The sequence below is a fragment of the Pipistrellus hanaki genome (genome assembly GCF_964339955.1).
Source record: "Pipistrellus hanaki genome assembly, chromosome: 15".
NCBI classification, from domain to species: Eukaryota; Metazoa; Chordata; class Mammalia; order Chiroptera; family Vespertilionidae; genus Pipistrellus; species Pipistrellus hanaki.
Window position 1 is genome coordinate 43,622,533 of NC_140517.1, and position 19,872 is coordinate 43,642,404.

The window sequence follows — 19,872 nt, forward strand, 5'->3', positions numbered from 1 at the left end:
GGGCTTGGGGGTTACGCAGGGGAGAAAAACCACCACCGGGATCAGAGTGGTTCCCTGTGTGTCCCAAGCAGAGGTCCCCCACCGTCCAGAAATGGACACTCAGATTCCAACTGCGATGCATGTCTTTCTCACCTACAAGGAAGTCCAGGCCGGGTGTCCAGGCAGACAGAGACGGCAGGACCACCGCCTTCTCGTCCCTAAGGATTATTGCAGCGGAGCCCCGGTGCCCAGGGAGAGCCGGCTGGGGGCTGGGGCGGGGCAGAAGAGGTGGCTGGGGCAGGTTGGCTCAGAGGCGAATTTGGCACATGGAACCCCTTCTCCTAAGTGCTTGAGGTCCTTCTCTGGCATCCAGTTGGCACCATCCGCGGGGCCGGCGGCGGAGGAGGGGCTGAGTTTGTCTTCTCACTCCCCCAAATTTCTACAGCTTAGCCCCAAGGAGGCAAGTGGGCTTCTCCCTGGCTGGTGGAATTTGGGGGATTCCAAAGGTTAGGGGTTATTCGCAGAAGGGAGATTTTTTTTCCTTTTTTTTTTCTTTTCTTACAAAGATTCTACGAAAAACTCAGGGTGGGAGGGGCGAGGAAGGGGGACCCAATTGAGCAGAGTGTCCGTGGACTTTTTCAATGCCTCTTAGGGGCCTCCTCCGGGGATACAGGGTCCTGCATCCTGCCCCCTGGCTGAGGTTCCCTCCCCCCAGAGCGGCTCAGTTCCTAGGAGGTTTGGCACTTTTTTTCTTTTTTTAAAAATCAGTGGGGAAACTGGGGGTGGGGGTGGGGGTGGGGTTGGCGGGGTGTTTGAGAGAGTTGAGTGGAGAAGGGGCACAGACACGGACAAAAGATAGAGACGGGACAGATGACACGGAACCACAGGGAGAGGAAGTGGGAAGCCACAGGGAGTCAGAGAGCGAGTGAGAGAGGGAAACGCTGGGGGGAGAGGGGGGTGCTGGGAGTTGTGGGGGGCACATGGGAAGGAGGAGGGAGACAATTCAATGCAGCAAACACGTAGTAAGCACCAGGTGGGTGCTGAGGAGCTGGGTGCAGGGAAGCCACTCGGCATCTCTGAGAGCGGACTTGCCGACAGGGAGAGAGGGAAGGAAAGAGGCGTATGGGTTGGTCAATGATTCTCATTCCTGACTCCACGTCTGCGTCCCCTCCGGACAAACCGCGGCACAACAGAGCGAGGTCAGCTTGCAGAAGGGGCCTTCAAGAGATGCGGATGGGACGGGGGTGGGTCGGGTGGATGTCCCAGGGCCGCACGGAGGAAGGCGGGCGGCTCTCCGCGCTCCAGCAAGGCAAGTCAGCTAGCTCCCTGAGCTAGCAAGCTACCTTCCAGACAACCCTGGGACTAGGGAGGGGGACTGTCACCCAGATATCCCAAAGGACACACTTTCCAAGGAGGCCCAGCCTCCAGAGACGTGACTGTGTGAAAGGATACTGGACCCCCAGAAATGGGCACAGAAAACAACTGTCCGACAAGCAGAGGGCGGGAGGCCGAGGATGCAAACGATATGCAAATGAGCAACTTCCAAACTCCACCTCCCCGCCCGCCCAGACCTTACTTGACCTCTCCCTGGCCCCTCCCTCCTCCTGGGGGCCTGGGGGCGGGAATTGTGGGAGCGGGGAGGGGGGAATAGTCCAGTTGGATACTGCAATACCCACACGTGGGTGGATTACTGTGAAATACTGTAAGGTCTTTTTGACAGGAGGCGGGGAGCCATGGCCCCCCGGGGCCAGCCCCACCTCCAATCTCAGGAGACCCCCCCCCCCCCCCCAATTGCAGAAGATATGTACAAAGTGACATCAAGGATTGTTTTGGCACTCAGATCTCCATCTGGCTTCAGTGTGGAGATTAGGGGTGGGCGGGGGCAGCAGCGACAGGAGGTAGGGGGTGGGGAGACGGGGCCTGCCCTCCCTCCACCCTGGAGATGGAGAGGGCATCCTAACCCCAGGGCCCACACTACAGCCTCCCCTCAGGGTGGGAAATTCAGTGCAAGGTACCTTGAAGGCTATTGCTGTCTAGGGGGTTTTCACATTTTGATTTGGGGGTGGCTCTCTAGTGAGGGGCAGCGATCCCCCCGGCTTTAGGGGTGGGAATTGTCTCTGGCTTTGCTTCCCTCCTTTTTTTTTTTTTTTTTTGGCGGGAGGAGAGAGACGAGGAGGCCGGATTCCCCCAAAGCCGTGGAGAAGCGGAGGGTCTGGAAGACCTAGGAGGGGGCAAATGGGGGAGAGGGTGGGCATGGGGTGCCCCTCCCCCAGAGATGCTGATGATGGAACCAGGGCCCTGGGGGCCCTGCTTTGGGTTGGAGGAAGCGGAGGTGGCCTCCGAGGGCGTGGGGGGAGGTGGAGGGGGGTAGAAGTGGGTCTCAGCTATCCTAAGTCTACAGGGTTGTCAGGCCCTGAAGCCTCAGCCTGCCAACAAGGCCTTCCGTCTGACCACAGCCGCTGAGCCCAGGGAGCCGCTCCCAAACCAACGCTCAGGGCCGCCTGGCTTGGCAGGCGCCATCAGGACATTCTAGCTCCTCAGAGCCCACAGCGAGGGCACCAAAACATTCTGACTCATCAGGTACCACCGGAGTGCTCCCGCTCGCCGGAGACCACAAGCCAACCTAATCCATTAGGCGCAACAGAGCATTCTGGCCCAGGGCCCCGGCCCCGGCTCACTCCACAGCGGGCCCCGCAGGCCTGACGGAGCCCCGCACCCTGGGCTCACCAGACTCCATGAGACAAAGCCACGCAGACACAGGCATGCACACACAAGGTGGGGGGCAGGGATAGGGGTCTCTGACAGTGGCTTTCACTAGCTCCCTGCCAGGTGAGTTCACAGACGGGGCGTGTTTGCACGGAGGTGACCCCCACAGGGCTGGGTCTTTTCCCTTGGAGTCCGTCCGATCAGATCCAAGTCCCACCCCATTATTCTCCTCCTGGGAAGCCCCCCCAGGCCAAGACCCACCAACGGGGAGCAAGGGTGGGGAGAAGGAGGGGCCGTAACTAACTGGCCATGGCCCACTACAGGAAGTGCATGCTTCGTCCCAATGACATCACAGGAAGTGCCCTGGAAACTCCACAGGAAGTACATGCCCCCTCCCGTGATGTCATTAAAAGCAACCTTCGCGAGACGCCATAGGAAGTACCTATCTTTCCTATCACCACAGGAAGTGACCTTTGGGGAACTACTTCCTATGACATCACAAAAAGTTCCAGAAGTGCCCCCGAAAGTACTTGACTCAGTGGCGTCACTTTAGGAAAAGCCACGGGAGATGCCACAGGCAGTTGCTCCAGCCTTTCACAGGGGTCTTGCCGAGAGCCGGCCTCATTCCCAGCAGCACAGCCCCTTACCCGCCCCCCCCCCCCAATACCATCTGACAACAAAGAGTTAAAAGCCCCACCGAGGAGGGGTGACTGCAGAGGGGGGAACGTAGCTGAGAACTTGGGGGGTTCCCGCTGCAAATGCCCCATTTCAGCTACCTCTCCTCCCCCGACGGGAGGTGGCTGATGTTTTGGGGGAGGCCCTTCGTGCTGGGTCACCCAGAGGCTCCCTCCCCCCGCCCGTAGGGAAACAAAAACAGATAAAAGGGGAGAAAGAAAATCCTTAACCGGAAGAAAAAAAAAAAAAAAAAAGGAGGGAAAGAAAGAGAAAATAACGCTTTGTTTTCTATTAAAATCAACAAAATGCAATATATACAGATATCACACAGACCTGGGCCCTGGGGGAGGAGAGTCAGGCCCAGCCAAGCGTAGGAAGGAAGGAAGGAAGGAAGGAAGGAAGGAAGGAAGGAAGGAAGGAAGGAAGGAAGGAAGGAAGGAGTCCATTCAGGGCCAGGGAGGGAGCTTTGGGCTCCATCCCCAGCCATCTCTCAATCCTGCCTACGAACTACCAGAAGGAAAGGGGGTGCCGTCAGACCAACCCCAACCCCAGCCCCAATCCCAGGAGGAGCGGGACCACCCCGAGCTGAGGTCAAGAGTTGGGGAGGAGGAGGAGGAAGAGGAAGAGGCGGAGGCGGAGGAGGAGGAGGAGGAGGCATCGGGAGGAGGGTGGGAGCACACGCCACAGGCCTCATCCCACCTTCTGGGGGTTTGAGGCCCTCACTCCCTGCTCGTAGGTGACCCGCTGGCTGATGAGGTATTGAGCGGCTTGCGTGGCCGCGGGGCTGCCCGTGATGGTGACCCGCCGGTTCCGCGTGCCGGGCAGGAACTCGCCCTTCTTAGAGATCTGGATGCGGGCACCTGTCAGCTCCTGGTACTCCACCAACGTCTTGCCCCCCTTGCCCAGGATGGCTCCCACCAGGTTCTCAGGCACCGCGATCTCCACCAGCTCCTTGGCGCTCTCGGCCGCCAGCTTCTCCGCCGTCAGGAAGCCGCCGGCTGCCCCCGCGGCCGCGGCGGCGGCCACCAGCGGGCCACCCGCGGCGCCCGCCCCGCCGCCCGCCCCGGCCCCAAGGTAGCCGTTGGCGGCCGCGGCCAACGCGAAGGACCCCAAGGCTCCGGGCGGCGGGGGCGGCGGCGGGGCGGCCCCTCCGGCCGGCCCGGCCCCGGCCTCCCCCGCGTAGGACGCCAGGAGGTTGGCGGCGGCGGCCGCGGCGGGGTTGGCACCGGCGGCCACGGCGGCCAGGACCCCGGAGGCGGCGGCCGAGTTGAGGCCCAGGCCGAGGGAGTTGGTGTTGTAGCCGTAGCTGGCCAGCGTGTTAAGGGCGGTGCTGATGGCCAGCAGGTCCGTGCCCGAGAAGGCGGGCAGGGCGGCGGGGAAGGCGCCCACGCTGGCCAGCCCCGCGGGGCCCAGCAGGCCGGAGGCGGCGGCCGCGGAGGCGGCGGCCGCGGCGGGCAGCACGTCGGCGGGGCTGGCGTACGGCGAGCCGGTGGGGTTGGAGTTGGCCACGGGGCCGGCCACGTTGGCGTAGCTGATGTTGAGGCAGCTGCTGCTCTGGGGGTCCTCCTGTACCTTCTGCACGATGGCGCTCACCGCCTTGTGCACCTGCTCGGGCTCGCCGCTCACCGTCACCACGCGCTCCTGCAGGTTGATGCCCTCCGGCTTCTGGGACAGCTGCACCCAGGCCCCCGACTGTTCCATCACGGCTTTCACGGTGGCGCCGCCCTTGCCGATGATCAGGCCCGCCGTGCTGTTGGGGACGATCAGCTTGGCCTGCGTAGGGCGAGCGGGGAGGAGCGTTAGGGTGGTCGCGGGAGCCGGAACGGGGAGCAGGGATGTCGTTCCCATCTCCGCGCCCAAGGACCCAAATCAGGCCCCCTTGATAGGCACCGGAAGTTCCTACTGGTTGTTAATAATAATAATAAAAAAAAAGCCGGGACCGGTTTGGCTCAGTGGATAGAGCGTCAGCCTGCAGACTGAAGGGTTCCGGGTTCGATTCCGGGCAAGGGCATGTACCTTGGTTGCGGGCACATCCCCAGTAGGGAAACAAAAGCAGATAAAAGGGGAGAAAGAAAATCCTTAACCGGAAGGGGGGGGGGGGAAAGGAGGGAAAGAAAGAGAAAATAACGCTTTGTTTTCTATTAAAATCAACAAAATGCAATATCAGCTGATCGATGATTCTCTCTCATCGATGTTTCTAGCTCTCTATTCCTCTCTCTTCCTCTCTGTAAAAAATCAATAAAATATATTTAAAAAAAAATACCGGGCCCTGGCCAGTGTGGCTCAGTGGATAGAGCGCCGGCCTGTGGACCGCAGGGTGGAGGGTTTGATTGTTGGTCAAGGGCTTGTACTGGGTGGCAGGTTCCATCCCAGTTCCAGTAAGGGTGCGTGTGGGAGGCAACTAATCCATGTGTTCCTTCTCTCTTTCTCCTTCTCCTCCCTTCCACTCTCTCTGGAAGTCAGAGGAAATATGTCGGAATGTGTCCCAGTTAGTCAGTTAAAAAAAAGAGTTGGTGACCCAAGTCCCCTCAGTAGCCTCTCGGCCAGCCTGTCCCAGGCCCTGGGTCAGCTGGGCCCTCCTTCCCATCCAGCACCTTGAAGGCTTTGTGGCTGACCCCGTGGGGGCCCCCAGGACTCCACTCCAAGCCTGCCATGGTGCCCACACCCTTCTCTATCACTCAAAGTCTCCTGAGCCCAAGCTGGTGTGGCTCAGTGGATAGAGCGTCGGCCTGCGGACTGAAGAAGGGTCTCGGGTTTGATTCTGGTCAGGGGCCCATGCCCGAGTGCGGGCCCGATCCCCAGTAGGGGGCGTGCAAGAGGCAACCGATCAATGATTCTCTCTCATCATTGAGGTTTCAATCTCTCTCCCCCTCCCCCTTCCTCTCTGAAATCAATAATAATAATAATGATAATAAGTCTCCTGAGCCCCAGAAAAGGCATCGTCAGTCTCACTTTACAGAGGGGCCACTTGAGGCCTAAGAGGGGAAGGGCCTGGTCCCAGGTCACCCAGATAGTGAAGGAGCTGCGATGTGCCTCCCAGCCTAAGACATGGTCACCTGCTGAACCTCTTTGCTGTTGTTGTGGGCCTCATGATCCTTCCCTCCCCCCAATTCACATGTGCCAGTTCTCACCCTCACTACCTCAAGTGTATTTGGAGATAGGGCTTTAAAAAGGGGATTCACGCCAAAACCGGTTTGGCTCAGTGGATAGAGCGTCGGCCTGCAGACTGAAAGGTCCCGGGTTCGATTCCGGTCAAGGGCATGTATCTTGGTAGGGGGTGTGCAAGAGGCAGCTGATCGATGATTCTCTCTCATCGATGTTTTTAACTCTCTATCCCTCTCTCTTCCTCTCTGTAAAAAAATCAATAAAATATATTAAAAAATAAAATATTAAAAAAAAATAGATAAATAAAAAATAAAAATAAAAAGGGGGTTCAGGCTAAGTAGGGTCCTGGGGGCGCTGATCCAATATGACAGGCGTCCTGATAAGAGGAGGAGGTTAGGACACACACACACACACACACACACACACAGAGGAAAGACCATGGGAAGACCATGGAAAGAAGACAGCCAGCCACAGGCAGAGGAGAGAGGCCTCAAGGGAAACCAGACACCTTGGACTTGGGCTCCTGGCCTCCGGGACTGGAAGAAAATGAATTTCTGTTGTTGAAGCCACGGGGTCTGTGGTGCTTTGTGACGGCAGCCCTAGCAATCTAACACAGGCGTCTTATCAGTAACATGAAGATGGCAGAACCGCACGCCTGAGGAGGCAGGGAGAGAACAGGCCACTTGGACATGGCGGTCCCTCCCCTCGGTGGCTAAACAGCCCATCCGTCCAATGGACCAATCTGAATGCCAGTGAGGCTATTTCACAACTCATGTCTCCTTTCCAACCCTGCCCACGCCCCCTCAGAACTCGCCCTTCTTAGGGGTGCCCCCCTAACTGCGTGCTTATCATGCTAGCACCCTGCTAAGTGCATGCTAGCCCCTGAAGCTCTCTCTCACCTCTACCTCTCCTCTCTCTACCCCCAAGCCAGACCCTGGGGGTATTTGTGGGAGCAGTTTTATTTTTTATTTATTTATTTATTTTTTAAAAATATACTTTATTGATTTTTACAGAGAGGAAGGGAGACAGATAGAGAGCTAGAAACGTCGATGAGAGAGAAACATCGACCAGCTGCCTCCTGCACATCCCCCACTGGGGATGTGCCCGCAACCAATGTACATGCCCTTGACCGGAATCGAACCTGGGACCCTTCAGTCCGCAGACCGACGCTCTACCACTGAGCCAAACCGGTTTCGGCTGTGGGAGCAGTTTTAAAAAATATATATTTCTTTTCTTTTCTTTTCTTTTTAATTTTAAAAGATTTCAAGTCAGAAGGAGAACCTAGGTCTCCTCATCTTCGGTTCAGTTTTTTTTTTAAAATTAATTAATTTACTTTATTGATTATGGTCAAAAATATATTTCTTTATTGGTTTCAGCGAGGAAGGAAAAAAGAGAGAGAGAACCGTCAATGATGAGAGAGAATCATTGATCGTCTGCCTTCTGCACATCCACTTCTGGGGATCGCACCCGTAACCCAGGCATGTGCCCTTGGCCGGAATCGAACCTGGGACCCTTCAGTCTGCAGGCTGGCGCTCTATCCACTGAGCCAAGCCGGCAGGGCTGTGGGAGCAGCTTTGCCTGTTGCAATGACGAGGGGCAGATATGGGCACTCAGTGGGCGGGGCCCTGGGTGTTTGTACCCACAACCTAAGAGGCAGCTCCTCACAAGGAATAGCCATCCCAGATCCTCGGTGACCTTCGACTGTCCCCCAGACATTAATGCTGTGAAAAGTCTGTTTAGAATCTCTGAACAACACGATACATGTAAAGGGCCAAGTATTTATTTATTGTTGTTTTTTTTGCATGGTTTTAAGATCTACTGAAATGTCCAGGAACGCAACACTTCGTAAACGAAAGGAAGATTGTACTTTGTTTGGTTCTGAACGTGACCAAGCGTCTGTGATCCGTTTAGGAAACTGTGACATCAGCGGTAATGACACTTGTGTCATTTATGTTTCCAACGCCACCCTCCGGGTCACTGCGCTGGTTGCTGTCTCACTCAGGTGGTGTTAGGTGTGAGCAGCTGCCTTTCATCATCTTCTCTGCTGTGGTCCTGGCTGAGCATCTACAGATTAAAATTAATCCGATTTTATGACAAATCACCTTACTTTCATTCTTTTTTTAAAAAGTTTTTTAAAAATTGATTTCAGAGAGGAAGGGGGAGGGAGAGAGAGAGAGAGATGGAAACATCAATGATGAGAATCATTCATTGGCTGCCTCCTGCATGCCCCCTACTGGGGATTGAGCCCGCAACCTGGGCATGTGCCCTTGACTGGAATCAAACCCCAGACCCATCCGTCCGCAGGCAGACACTCTATCCACTGAGCCAAGCCGGCTTAGGGCTTTCATTTCTTCTTTAGTTAGAAAGTCTAATGGGAAAAGAAAACGTTCACCCGTACAACAGACTATTACTTGGCAATCAATTTCAAGGAACAAAGTATTGATATATGCCACAACCTGGATGAAACCAGAACGCATGCTATGTGAACGAAGCCAGCCACAAAAGACCATATAGTGTATGATTCTATTTATGTGAATGTTCAGAATAGGCAAATCTATAGAAAAGAAAGTAGATTAGTGGTGGCTTAGAGCTGGTAGGCGGGGTGTGAGCTGCAGATTAAGGGGTGGCAGCTAAGGGGATCAAGATTTCTTTTTGAGGAAATGAAATGTTCTCAAATTGGTCATGGTGATGGATGCACAACTCCATATCGTAAAACCACTGAACTGTGCTTTACTGTTAAAAACCTTACAGCCCCACCGGTGTGATTCAGTGGTTGAGATCACAGTTTAATTACCCGGGTTGTGGGCTCTATCCCCAGTTGGGGGCGCACAGGCCATCAGTGATTCTCTCTCATTATTGTTTCTATCCCTTTCTCTCCCTTTCTCTCTGGAATCAATAAAAATATATATATATATTTTAAAAAATATATATTTTATTGATTTTTTACAGAGAGGAAGGGAGAGATATAGAGAGCTAGAAATGTCGATGAGAGAGAAACACCGACCAGCTGCCTCTTGCACATCCCCTACTGGGGATGTGCCCGCAGCCCAGGTACATGCCCTTGACAGGAATCGAACCTGGGACCTTTCAGTCTGCAGACCGATGCTCTACCACTGAGCCAAACTGGTTTCGGCAATAAAAATATATTTTTAAAAATCTTATATATCTAGCCATGGCCTGGTAGTTCAGTTGGTTGGAGTGTTATCCCGATACATCAAGGTTACGGGTTTGACCCTCACATCAGGGCCCCCACATACAAGAACCAACCAACGAATGCATAAATAAGTGGAACAACAAATCGATGTTTCTCTCTCTTTCCCTTCCTGTCTAAAAATGTCAATAAAAATACTAAAAAATTTACATATCTAGTTATGTTTCACATACGCATTTTCTATATAATTTCAGAGACTAAGTGGGCATAGGAAGTGTTTGTAGGAGAAAGAGGTCATTGGGTCTGACAAAGCTGAGAACTGCTCACTACTCCACTGGCTCAATTCCCTGTTGATCTCTCTGACTTCACCTCTTCCTTCCCTCCCCCTTGCTGACTCCACCACAGACACATCAGACTTCCTGCTGTTCCTCTAACTTGCCAAGCTCAGTCCAGACTCAGGGCCTCTGCACCTGCTGATCCCTCATCTGGAGCCCTTTCCCAGGGTTGTGGAAAAAGAGGCTCACCTCTCTCCTCATTCAGGTCTTTGCACAAATGCACCTCCTCAGAGAGGCCTTCCCTGACCAACCAATTATCAAAACCTGTTTATTCGCCTATTTTATGCCCCAGCATGGACATGTCAAGACACAGATTCAGCTGTTAACCTCACAGCTTCAGTATGATGTAGAATGGATACCCCAAACTTCAAGTCCAAATTGGAACTTCTCATCTTTCTCCTCAAATGTGTTTCTGCCATCATGTTCCTCATTCCTGTTCATGGAGAATGCATCCCTTTACTCAGACCCAAGACTAGGTACCCTCTATTTCCCTCATACTCAACATCCAATCAGCAATGCCGTTGGTTCTACCTTCAAAACTACCTTAGGATTCCAGATCAAAAGGGACTAATCAGGCCCATCTAAGTTTTCTAAGATTAACTTGACATTCTGATTTATCATCTGTGGAGCATCCAAGTTTTTAAAGGCTGGCAACCTCTTGAAAATGTCTAAGGACCACTGTGTAGTAGCCAGACCACCAGTTTGTAGTCTGTGTACACACATCACTGAAAAGCTGCCTTAGACTCTGGAGACACCTGCTCAGGTTCAAATCTTGGTTCCATCGCTGATGCTGAGCAAGGGATTTAATCTCTTTGAGACTCAGTGTTCTCATCTGTAAAATGGGGATATTCAGACCTCTTCTGTAGGATTATTGTGAGGCCCTACTGAGATCATTATAAAATGACAAACTTGAAATTCAAGCCTGGTCACAATTAGCCAGAACTTAGTATGGCTGTTCTTTAGGTAATTTACAGAGCCTGCCACTGCAAGAATACACCTAGGTATCTCCCCTTAGTCATGTTTCTGCTTGGCCCCTGTGGGCATGTCATCATACATTCATTCAAACAAGCAACATTTGTTGAACACATACTACCCTGTTTCCCCGAAAATAAGACAGTGTCTTATATTAATTTTTTCTCCCAAAGTTGCACTAGGTCTTATTTTCAGGGGATGTCTTATCTTTCCATGTGCTACGTCTTATTTTCGGAGGATGTCTTATTTTCGGGGAAACACGAGTATGTGTCAAGCTAAGGTGCCAGGTGAGTGTGCAGTTAGTATGCGCCCATAGTAGGTACCAAAAAAAATGATTGTTGTCATGGTTACCTCCTAGACAGACTTGAATTTAAATCTCACATCTGTGTTTCAGCCACTTTGGAAAACAGTCTGGCAATTTTTTCAAAAGGTTAAACAGATTTATCCTGTGACCCAGCAATTTCATCTCTAGGTATATACCCAAGAGAACTGAAAACATATGTTCACACTCATGTTCACTAACAGCATTATTTATAGTAACTAAAAAGTAGGACCAATCCAAATTTCTGTCAATTGATGAATAGAAAAATGTGGTATGTTCAGTCCCAGCCAGGTGGCTCCATTGGTTGAAGCGTGGATCCTCTACAGTGTAGAGTCTACACCAAAAGGTTGTGGTTTCAATTCCTGTCAGGGCACATACCTAGATTGTGGGTTCCATCCCTGGTTGGGGAGTGTACAGGAGGCAACTGATCAATGTTTCTCTCTCCCTCTCTCTCTCAAATCAATAGACATATCATCAGGGGAGGATTCAAAAATGTGATATATTCATACAATGAAATATGATTTGGCCATAACAAGAAATGAAGTTTTGATATGTGTTACAACAAGCATGTCAAACTCCGCATGCGGACCAGCCAATATAACGGTAAGTAAGAAATGTTTTAATAAAATTTTCGTAACTTAATTCTTACAATATCCTTTTATACATAATTACCAATAACTAACTACAATGTTTGCTAATGACTGATTACTATAATCGTGTTGCATTCATTTCCCTTATCTGTCTTATGTGCAGCCGCACCATTTTTCTCACTAATACTAGCAGTGAATATTTTAGCAGCCGATTATCACGTCATTAGTCTTGGACTGACTTGTTTGGTGTGTGCAACAGGAAACATTTTGCTTTTGGAGAACAAGAAAAATAGGTAGGTCTATTTGTGTTACGCTTATTAATTTGTGTGGTTATTCAGTGTCTGGTAAATTAATGTTCAAGAAAAAATATTAATTTTTATTAAAATGTTCTATTATTTTATGTTAACATGACTCATTTATTTCAACCCTTTGTATTCAACATGTCTCTAATGAAATAGACCTACATTTCTATGAAAATTGAAGCTTTCGTGTTTTTGCGGCCCACATAAACTTAAACCTTGTTTATTTGGCCTGAGTTAGCCTTTGAGTTTGACATGCTTGTGCTACAATATGGATGAATCTTGAAAACATTATGTTACAGGAAAGAAGCCAGGCACAAAACCCCACATAAATATAATTTAATTTATATAAAATATCCAGAACTGGCAAATCCCTAGACACCAAAATAATCAGTGTTGGGAAGGGGTTGGGAGGGGGGTTAGGGGGGATGGATAGTGACTGTTAATGGTTATAGAGCTTTCTGAGGTGGTGAAGTTTTTTTTTGGAATTAGGTAGTGGTGATCAATGCACACTTTTGTGAATATACTAAACCCACTGAATTATATACTTAAAAATGGTGACCTTTACTGTATGTGAATTATATCTCAGTACAACTGTTATTTCAAAAAAAAAAAAAAAGTCATCAGAAAATAAGAAGCCTGACAAGTGAAAGGGATAGAACAAAGAGAGTGCAAAACCAGATCGGGCAGCAAAGAGGTGCCTCCTATGTGACAAAGCATTTCAGAGCAATGGGCGAAGGATGGAATAATTTCTCCCCAAACCCATCGCCAAGAAAAGGTTGGAAGCAAATGGCTTCACCTCCCTGTGCTTCCGTTTCCTCATCTCCCACTCTGACATGGTCACAGCTACGCACACAGTGACTGGGGATATTCAACAACTAACGCGCCCGCCTGGTGCCCGGCTCATGGGAAGCCTCAGAAGACAGTGGCTGCCTTCACACTAGCCCCAGAACGGAGAGCCACTGCATCTTCGAGGGAGTCCCCGGGGCAGCTCCATGGAACCCCGGGGTCTCAGGATGTTAGAACCGTAGAATCTTAGAATAATAGATGCGTAGAATCCTGGAATCATAGAGCCATTGAATTGTAGGCATTTGAGAGCCAGAAGGACCTCAGAGACCATCTGTCCCATGATTTGCAAGTCTGGAGATTTTAAACTAACAGTAATGACCATGGTAGCAGCAGCAGCTTACCATGTGCCACACGCTTTTCTAAACTCTCATACAGTAACTTACTTAATCCTGGCAATAACCCAACAAGGGATGTACTATTATTATCACTTTCTACGGAGTGGGAAATAAAGGCACAGAGAGGTTCAGTAACCTACTCAAGGTTACAGGTTCAGATAGTGAACAATATAGCTAGGATCTGATCCCAGGCCAGAGTCCACATTCAGATTCCAAGGCCTTAGCCCCAGAAATTCTGGGTCAGGGTGAGGACCCTGGAGTACCTATTGTAAGCTCCCTAGATAATTCAGATTCTAGCCAGGGCTGAGCATCACCGGTTTAGCAAAACTGGTGGCACACTGTTTTTCCTTGGGCCATAACCAGCCTGTAACCACAAAGTGTTTTGTTAAAAAATATTTTTTTTATTGACTTTAGAGAGGAAGGAAGAGGGGGAGAGAGATAGAAACTTCAATGATGAGAGAGAATCATTGATTGGCTGCCTCCTGCACGCCCCCTACTGTGGATTGAGCCAAGCAACCAGGCATGTGCCCTTGACTGGAATAAAATCGGGAGCCTTCAGTCCACAGGCCAGCGCTCTATCCGCTGAGTCAAACCAGCTAGGGCGCCACATAGTATTTAAAATCGAAGCTGTTCTTTAAAAATCAGCCGATTTCAAGGATTTCTGGCTTCTTTTGAAAAATTTGGAAGATGTGGCAACCCTATGTCCACATCCCCAAAGGGCAAGCATCAAGTGTAGCTGAGCAGCAGCTGCCCCCTTAATGGGTGGGATTATATCTCTGCCATGAAGCCTTGGTCCTCAATCCTTCACGTTCCCTTTCTGAGTCCTGGAGGCATTTCATTTTATAATCCCTGGTTTGGTCAGCTTCCACACTGTAACGAAAGGGAAACTGAGGCTTATAGAAAGGAAGAAGACTCAGAGTAATACAGCAAGTCCAGGGAAAAAGGGAATGGCCTGACCTGTCTCCTGGCTAAAAAAAAATCCCGTAATAATAATAACAGCAGATAACATTTTTTTTGAGAACTTTCTGTGCATTAAGCCAGTGGTTGGCAAACTCGTCAACAGAGCCACATATCAACAGTACGATTGAAATTTCTTTTGAGAGCCACATTTTTAAAACTTAAACTTCTTCTAATGCCACTTCTTCAACATAGACTCACCCGGGCTGTGGCAATTTTGTGGAAGAGCCACACTCAAGGGCCTGAAGAGCCGCATGCGGCTTGTGAGCCGCAGTTTGCCGATCATGGCATTAGGCATACATGCTAAGTGATTTTCCACATCGGTGAACCTTAAGCAGGGGCCATAATAAAGCCCATTTTATAGATGAGGAAATGAGGCATGTGGAGAAACCAAGTCACTTGCTCAAGGTCACACAGGTAAGAAGCATCAGAGTAAGATGCAGATCAACGTATGACTCCAGGGCTTGATCCCTCTCATTCTGTGGAGTCCTGGAGTAATCAGGGAAAAATCCTGGTCCTATCCACCTCCGACTCCGCTGCTTCGGAGGGGGTGGAGGTGGGAGGCTCAGGCACACATGGTGCTGACCCCGTTTCCCCTGCAACATGGACAAACTCTTGATGGACCCGGGGTCCCTTGTGGCAGCGACCAAGGTGGAGGGAAGAGGCAATACCCTCGCTTCCCTGTACACTGTGGACACACTGCTGGTGGCAGAGGCCGGCAGGGCGAAGGGCGCGGAGGAGCGGATTCAGCACCAAGGACAGCGGCCGCGCTCCCAGCCCCAGTCCTTTTTTTGGGGACAACCGGCTGCTTGCCAGGCAGCATTCTTCCGAGGCTTTCCCACCACCGTTCCCCCCCACCAACTTGGGGGGAGCTCGGTCCGCGGTTCCTCCCGACCCAGAGCAACAAGAATGACCAAGAATTCCAGATGTTTTTTTCCCCTCAAGGCCCCCCATTTGTTTCTAGGCGGACATGCAGGACCCCTCCCAAGTGGCCTGTCCGCCGCCCAGGGCTTCTCGCCCCTCTTACACCTCGTGTGGAGGGGCTGTGGGAGCGGGAGCCGGGAGAGAAAACGGGGGAGCGCGCAGCTCGCCCCGCGCTCCCCTCCGCCTGGGTCCCTCGGCCCGGGAGTCTCCGCAGCAGCCCACCTGCCACACCGTCGTCATGGCAACCGGAGCGGCCTGGGCCGCCATTGGTCCGCTCCCTGGCCACGCCCCCCGGCCGCGGCGGCCCCGTGAGGGAGACGGCGAGCGGAGAGGCGCTGCCCTCCTCCTCCCGTCTTTCCCAGAGATGGCTCTGTGGGAGGGGAGGGGCCCGCCCCTCTCCTGCTAACGAAACATCCTTTCTCCAAAATGGTGGCTGCACCCATACAGTGGTAATTCATGGAGAGAGAGAGAGGGGGGGGGGAGCGTGAGAGGCTACACTCCCCGGGATGCGGAGCGGGGGCTGTCGCGGAGGTTACTTCCGGCGAGAACAGGAAGTGGGAGGCAGGTTGCTGGGAGAGACAATGGGATGAGATGGAGGGCGGGAGGGGATGGAGAGGGTCCCAGGGAGGAGGAGGGGTCATTCGGGGGCTGTGGGCCAAATTCTCCTAGACCTTGACCCTCTCCCTCAGTCAGCAAGACTGGAGTCCCCAGGTGGACTCCCTAATAATAATAATAATGCAATTAGGTGTACTTGCTAAGTGATACGGCCGTGTAGGTATTTGCCAAACATTTTATCAACAGTAACCCTCTGAACCCCCCTAATAATCCAGGGGTGGGAGAACGTGTCATTTCCCGAGCCTCACCAGCTTTAAAGAAAAAAACCCATCTGCCCCTGCTGACCTGCTTGGCTCTGTCGGGGTTCATTGTGGTTTGGGGTTGAAGGATGTTGACCACCTCAGGTTTGGTCATCGCTTGTGGGATTTCTCGGACCTTCTCGGCAATAAAGCTGTGCACAGCATTCAAGGCCTCTGCTGTGCCCTGAACCAGGCATACTCGCTCTGTGGTTCCTGTTGAGCAAGGAAGAGACAACAGGCCCCATTTTAATGGCAAGAGAAAGACTGAGGCCCTGAGAAGGTGTGGTCACATTTGGGAAGCCAGGGCTAGCTGGCATTGGGCAAGCCCAGGCCGTCGTGGGTAGCTGGGAGAGCGAGTGGAATCCCTGTTTTATAACCGGCCCTTCGCTGCCCTCCCCTAAAACAACCCGAAGGGGGTGGAAGAATGATGCTTAAGTGCCTGGTGATGCCCACAGCGGCCCTGGGCAGGGGAGACGGGGCTCAGCTGCCTCTTCCCAGTCCTTGCTGGCTCCCGGTTGCTTTGGCAACCATTCACTCACTCCCCCCCCCCTTCCAGAAGCGGGAGAGCTCAGGCCTGCAACGGTTGCCACAGTAACTGGAACCCCCTTATCGGTCTGGCTGGCCGGGTCCTCAGCCCACCCCCAGGGGGACGAGGGATGAGGTCCCGTTGCCATGGCAACCCCTGAAAGCCTGCAGCGAGGGCCTCTGGGCTTTTGGAGAGAGGATGGGGAAGGGTTGGGGGATGGGGAGACAGAAGAGAGAGGACTTAAGTGCCTGCCTGGACCCACCAGATGGAGGGCTGAGGGGTGGGGGAGGGCACGGGTGTGGACGCAGGGCAGGGCAGAGGGGGTCAAAGGCAACTCCTGGGAGAGCAGGCAATGGGGGACTGACTGGGTGCCTTTGCTGGAAATTCTGCACATGTTGGCCCTGGTTCTGACCCAGGCATCATAGTGTGTGTGTGTGTGTGTGTGAGTGTGCACACATGCGTGTGTTCACCTGGAGGCAGGACTGGCTAAATGATCTTTATCTGCGTGTGTGTGTGTGTGTGTGTGTGTGTATAAGAGAAAGAGCAGGAGAGATGAGATATAATCGCATGGCACAGTGATTCCAGGAAAGAAGTTGGTGTGTAAGGGAAGGAGACAGCTGGACACCCTAGATGTTCAAAAAACTATTTGAATGATGGGTACGTGGTACGAATGTATATGTCTGTGAGCGTGTGTGCGGGACATAGACAAGGCTATGACTGGTGTCTATCTCTGAATCTAAGAAAGAGACCTACAGGCAGACCCAGGTGTCAGGACCTAAGACTGGGTGGAGGACTGATGTGCTTGTGTGTGCGTGTGTGTGTGTGTGTGTGTGTGTGTGTGTCGAGCGTATGTATTACAGCCAGAGAAGACTGTACACTGAACTGGCTGGTCTGAGGATGGGAGTGCCTGGGTGAGCTGTGGGTGGGGCTGTGTGTGTGTCTCTCTCTGGCGGGACACCGTCTGCAGGACCAGTGAGCTCCCTGCTTCTGTAAAAAGTCTTGCGTGTGTGCCAGGCTTCACGTGACTGCCTGTCTGGGACACGGGGGTGCGTGTCCAGTGTCCCGGGGGCGTTCTCACGCAGCACGCTGGGGCTACCGCTCTGACCCCTCGCTTGCCCTCTCTCAGCCTCGCAGGCCAGCCTCGCCGTGTGTGGGTGTCCCCGTCTTGGGTCCCTTGTGTCGCTGACATCCTCTGTCTCCTTGGGGCCGCTGTTCCTCACTCCGACTCCCCCCCCACCCCAGAACAATGGCTTGGTCTGAGCCAAGGGTGAGTCAGCGTGCAGGCTGCCTCCGTCTGGGTGTAAATAGGAAAGGGTGTGGGTCAGGGTGGGGACTGGGGGGATTCGGGGTGGCCCCAGGGAGAGCCTGGATGAAGTGGCCAGGTTCTCCATCCCTGCAGGGGTTCTGTCCAGCTCAGAGAGTCTGTGATCCCCGCACCCCCCACCCCCATTGTGGTTCTTAACCCCGGTCCACGGGGCTGTTACGGGGCTCGGTGAGACTCGGAGAGACTGTCCAATAATAACAGCTGGTGCTTACATAACACCCGGCACCGGGCGCCACGCTAAGCACTTTCTATATACTTGTTCACTCGGATATATAAGACAGGCGACGTTATTATTCCTGACTTACTGCTAAGGACACTGAGGCACAGAGGAGCCTGGGGATTGTCCACGTTCACTCGGCCAGCAGGGAAAGAGCAGGGTTGTGAACCCAGGTGTCTGGCTCAGAGTCTGATTTTTTTTTTTTTTTTTAAATCCTCACCTGAGGATACTTTTTCCATTGATTTCTAGAGAGAGTGGAAGGGAGGGAGGAGGAGGGGGGCAGAGAAAAAGAGAGAGAAACATCGATGTGAGAGAGACACATCGATCGGCTGCCCCCCACCCCTCCCCACACCCCTGCTTCCGAGGGATGTGCCCTTTACCGGGAATTGAGCCCAGGCCCCTGCAGTCCACAGGCCAGAGCTCTAACCATTGAGAAACCCGGCCAGGGTACAGTCTGAGCCACATGTACTAAATTTGCGGTGTGTGAAATATGTGTGTGTGTGTAGTGGGATGGGGGGAGGGGGGGAAGGAGAGATGGGAGGCATAACAGGATTGCAGTTTTGCTTCTTTTTTGTTGTTAATCTTTTCCTGAGGATATTTTTTTCCATTGCTTTTCAGAGAGTGGAAGGGAGGGAGGGGAAGAAAGAGTGAGTGAGTGAGTGAGAGAGGTGGGGAGGTGAGGAAGAGAGAGGAGAGACAGGAGCATCTATGTGAGAGAGACATATCGATTGGTTGCCTCCGAATCCGGGGTGGGGAGCAAACCTTTAACCCAAGTACGTGCCCTTGACTGGGAATCAAACCCGGGAGCCTTTGGGGGCATGGGCCGATGTTCTAACCACTGAGCAACACAGGCAGGGGCTGCTTTTGTATTTTTGACAGTAAAAAAAAGGGTTTGTGTGAATGTATGAAGTAGTCACTTAGGGTTTTGCCCCTTGGTGCAAATGTCTTATAAATCAAAATTTAAAAAGCGTGTGTGTGTGTTTTCCTTCTGGGATGGGGGCCGGGGCTTCAGATGGACGCTCAAATTCAGAAGGAGCTGAGAATAGCTAGGGTGTCTGGGGGCGTGGGCAGGAGCCTGTGTGGCTTCGGGCAGGGACCTGCGCTCTCTGGGTCTCTGTGTCTCTATGGATGACCCGAAAGGATGACATCTGGGGTTTGGGGTTTTCCTGCCCCTCCCAGGAGGTTTTAGAGTGGACACACAAGTGCAGTGTACGTGTTTGTGTGTGCACCTGCTAGGCCTGGCAGACTCTTTCCACTCCTCTCCTGCTCTCTCTGCATGAGCCGCCCTCCCCCAAGCCTTGGAGCCCGCTATTTCATCTTCCTGGAACACTCCACGGCTCTTTCCCCCTCTCTCTTTTACTTATTGTTCTGGGCTCCTCCTCCAGGAAGCCCTCCCTGACCTCCCCAGGCTGAGCTGAGTGCCGGCTCTGGGCTCTCACCATCCTCTGGGCTTCCTCACCTCGCCCTGACCACTCTGGGTCACCCCTCATGCTGGGTCTGTCCCCCACACAGGGCTGTGAGATTCGAGAGGGCATCTCAGTCATTGCCGTGTCCCCATCTCTGGGCAGAGAGGAGGTGCTCAGAGAGCGTGAGCTGAATGAATGACTGAAAGGGAAGCAGCCGAGTGTCTCCGGTAATAGCATCTTATTTCTTGTGTTCCCGTGGGCCCTGGGAAGGCCTAGGGGCAGGACTAGGGTAGAGTGGGCTGGGTCCTGGGTATGAGTCAGGGGCTGGCACAGGCCCTGAGATCGG

General features: G+C 52.6%; 1 protein-coding gene across 1 annotated transcript in view; it reads right to left on the minus strand.

The window, feature by feature from the left end:
* Positions 1–778: 778 nt before the first annotated feature.
* Positions 779–19,872, minus strand: part of NOVA2 (NOVA alternative splicing regulator 2) — a 32,663-nt gene continuing 13,569 nt past the window's right edge. The window contains exons 3-4 of the mRNA XM_084906037.1: positions 16,100–16,266; positions 779–5,133 (exon numbers count right to left, since the gene is read on the minus strand). Coding sequence (XP_084762163.1) covers positions 4,051–5,133; positions 16,100–16,266 — 1,250 coding nt within the window. The 3' untranslated portion in view covers positions 779–4,050. The remainder of the gene's footprint in view (positions 5,134–16,099; positions 16,267–19,872) is intronic.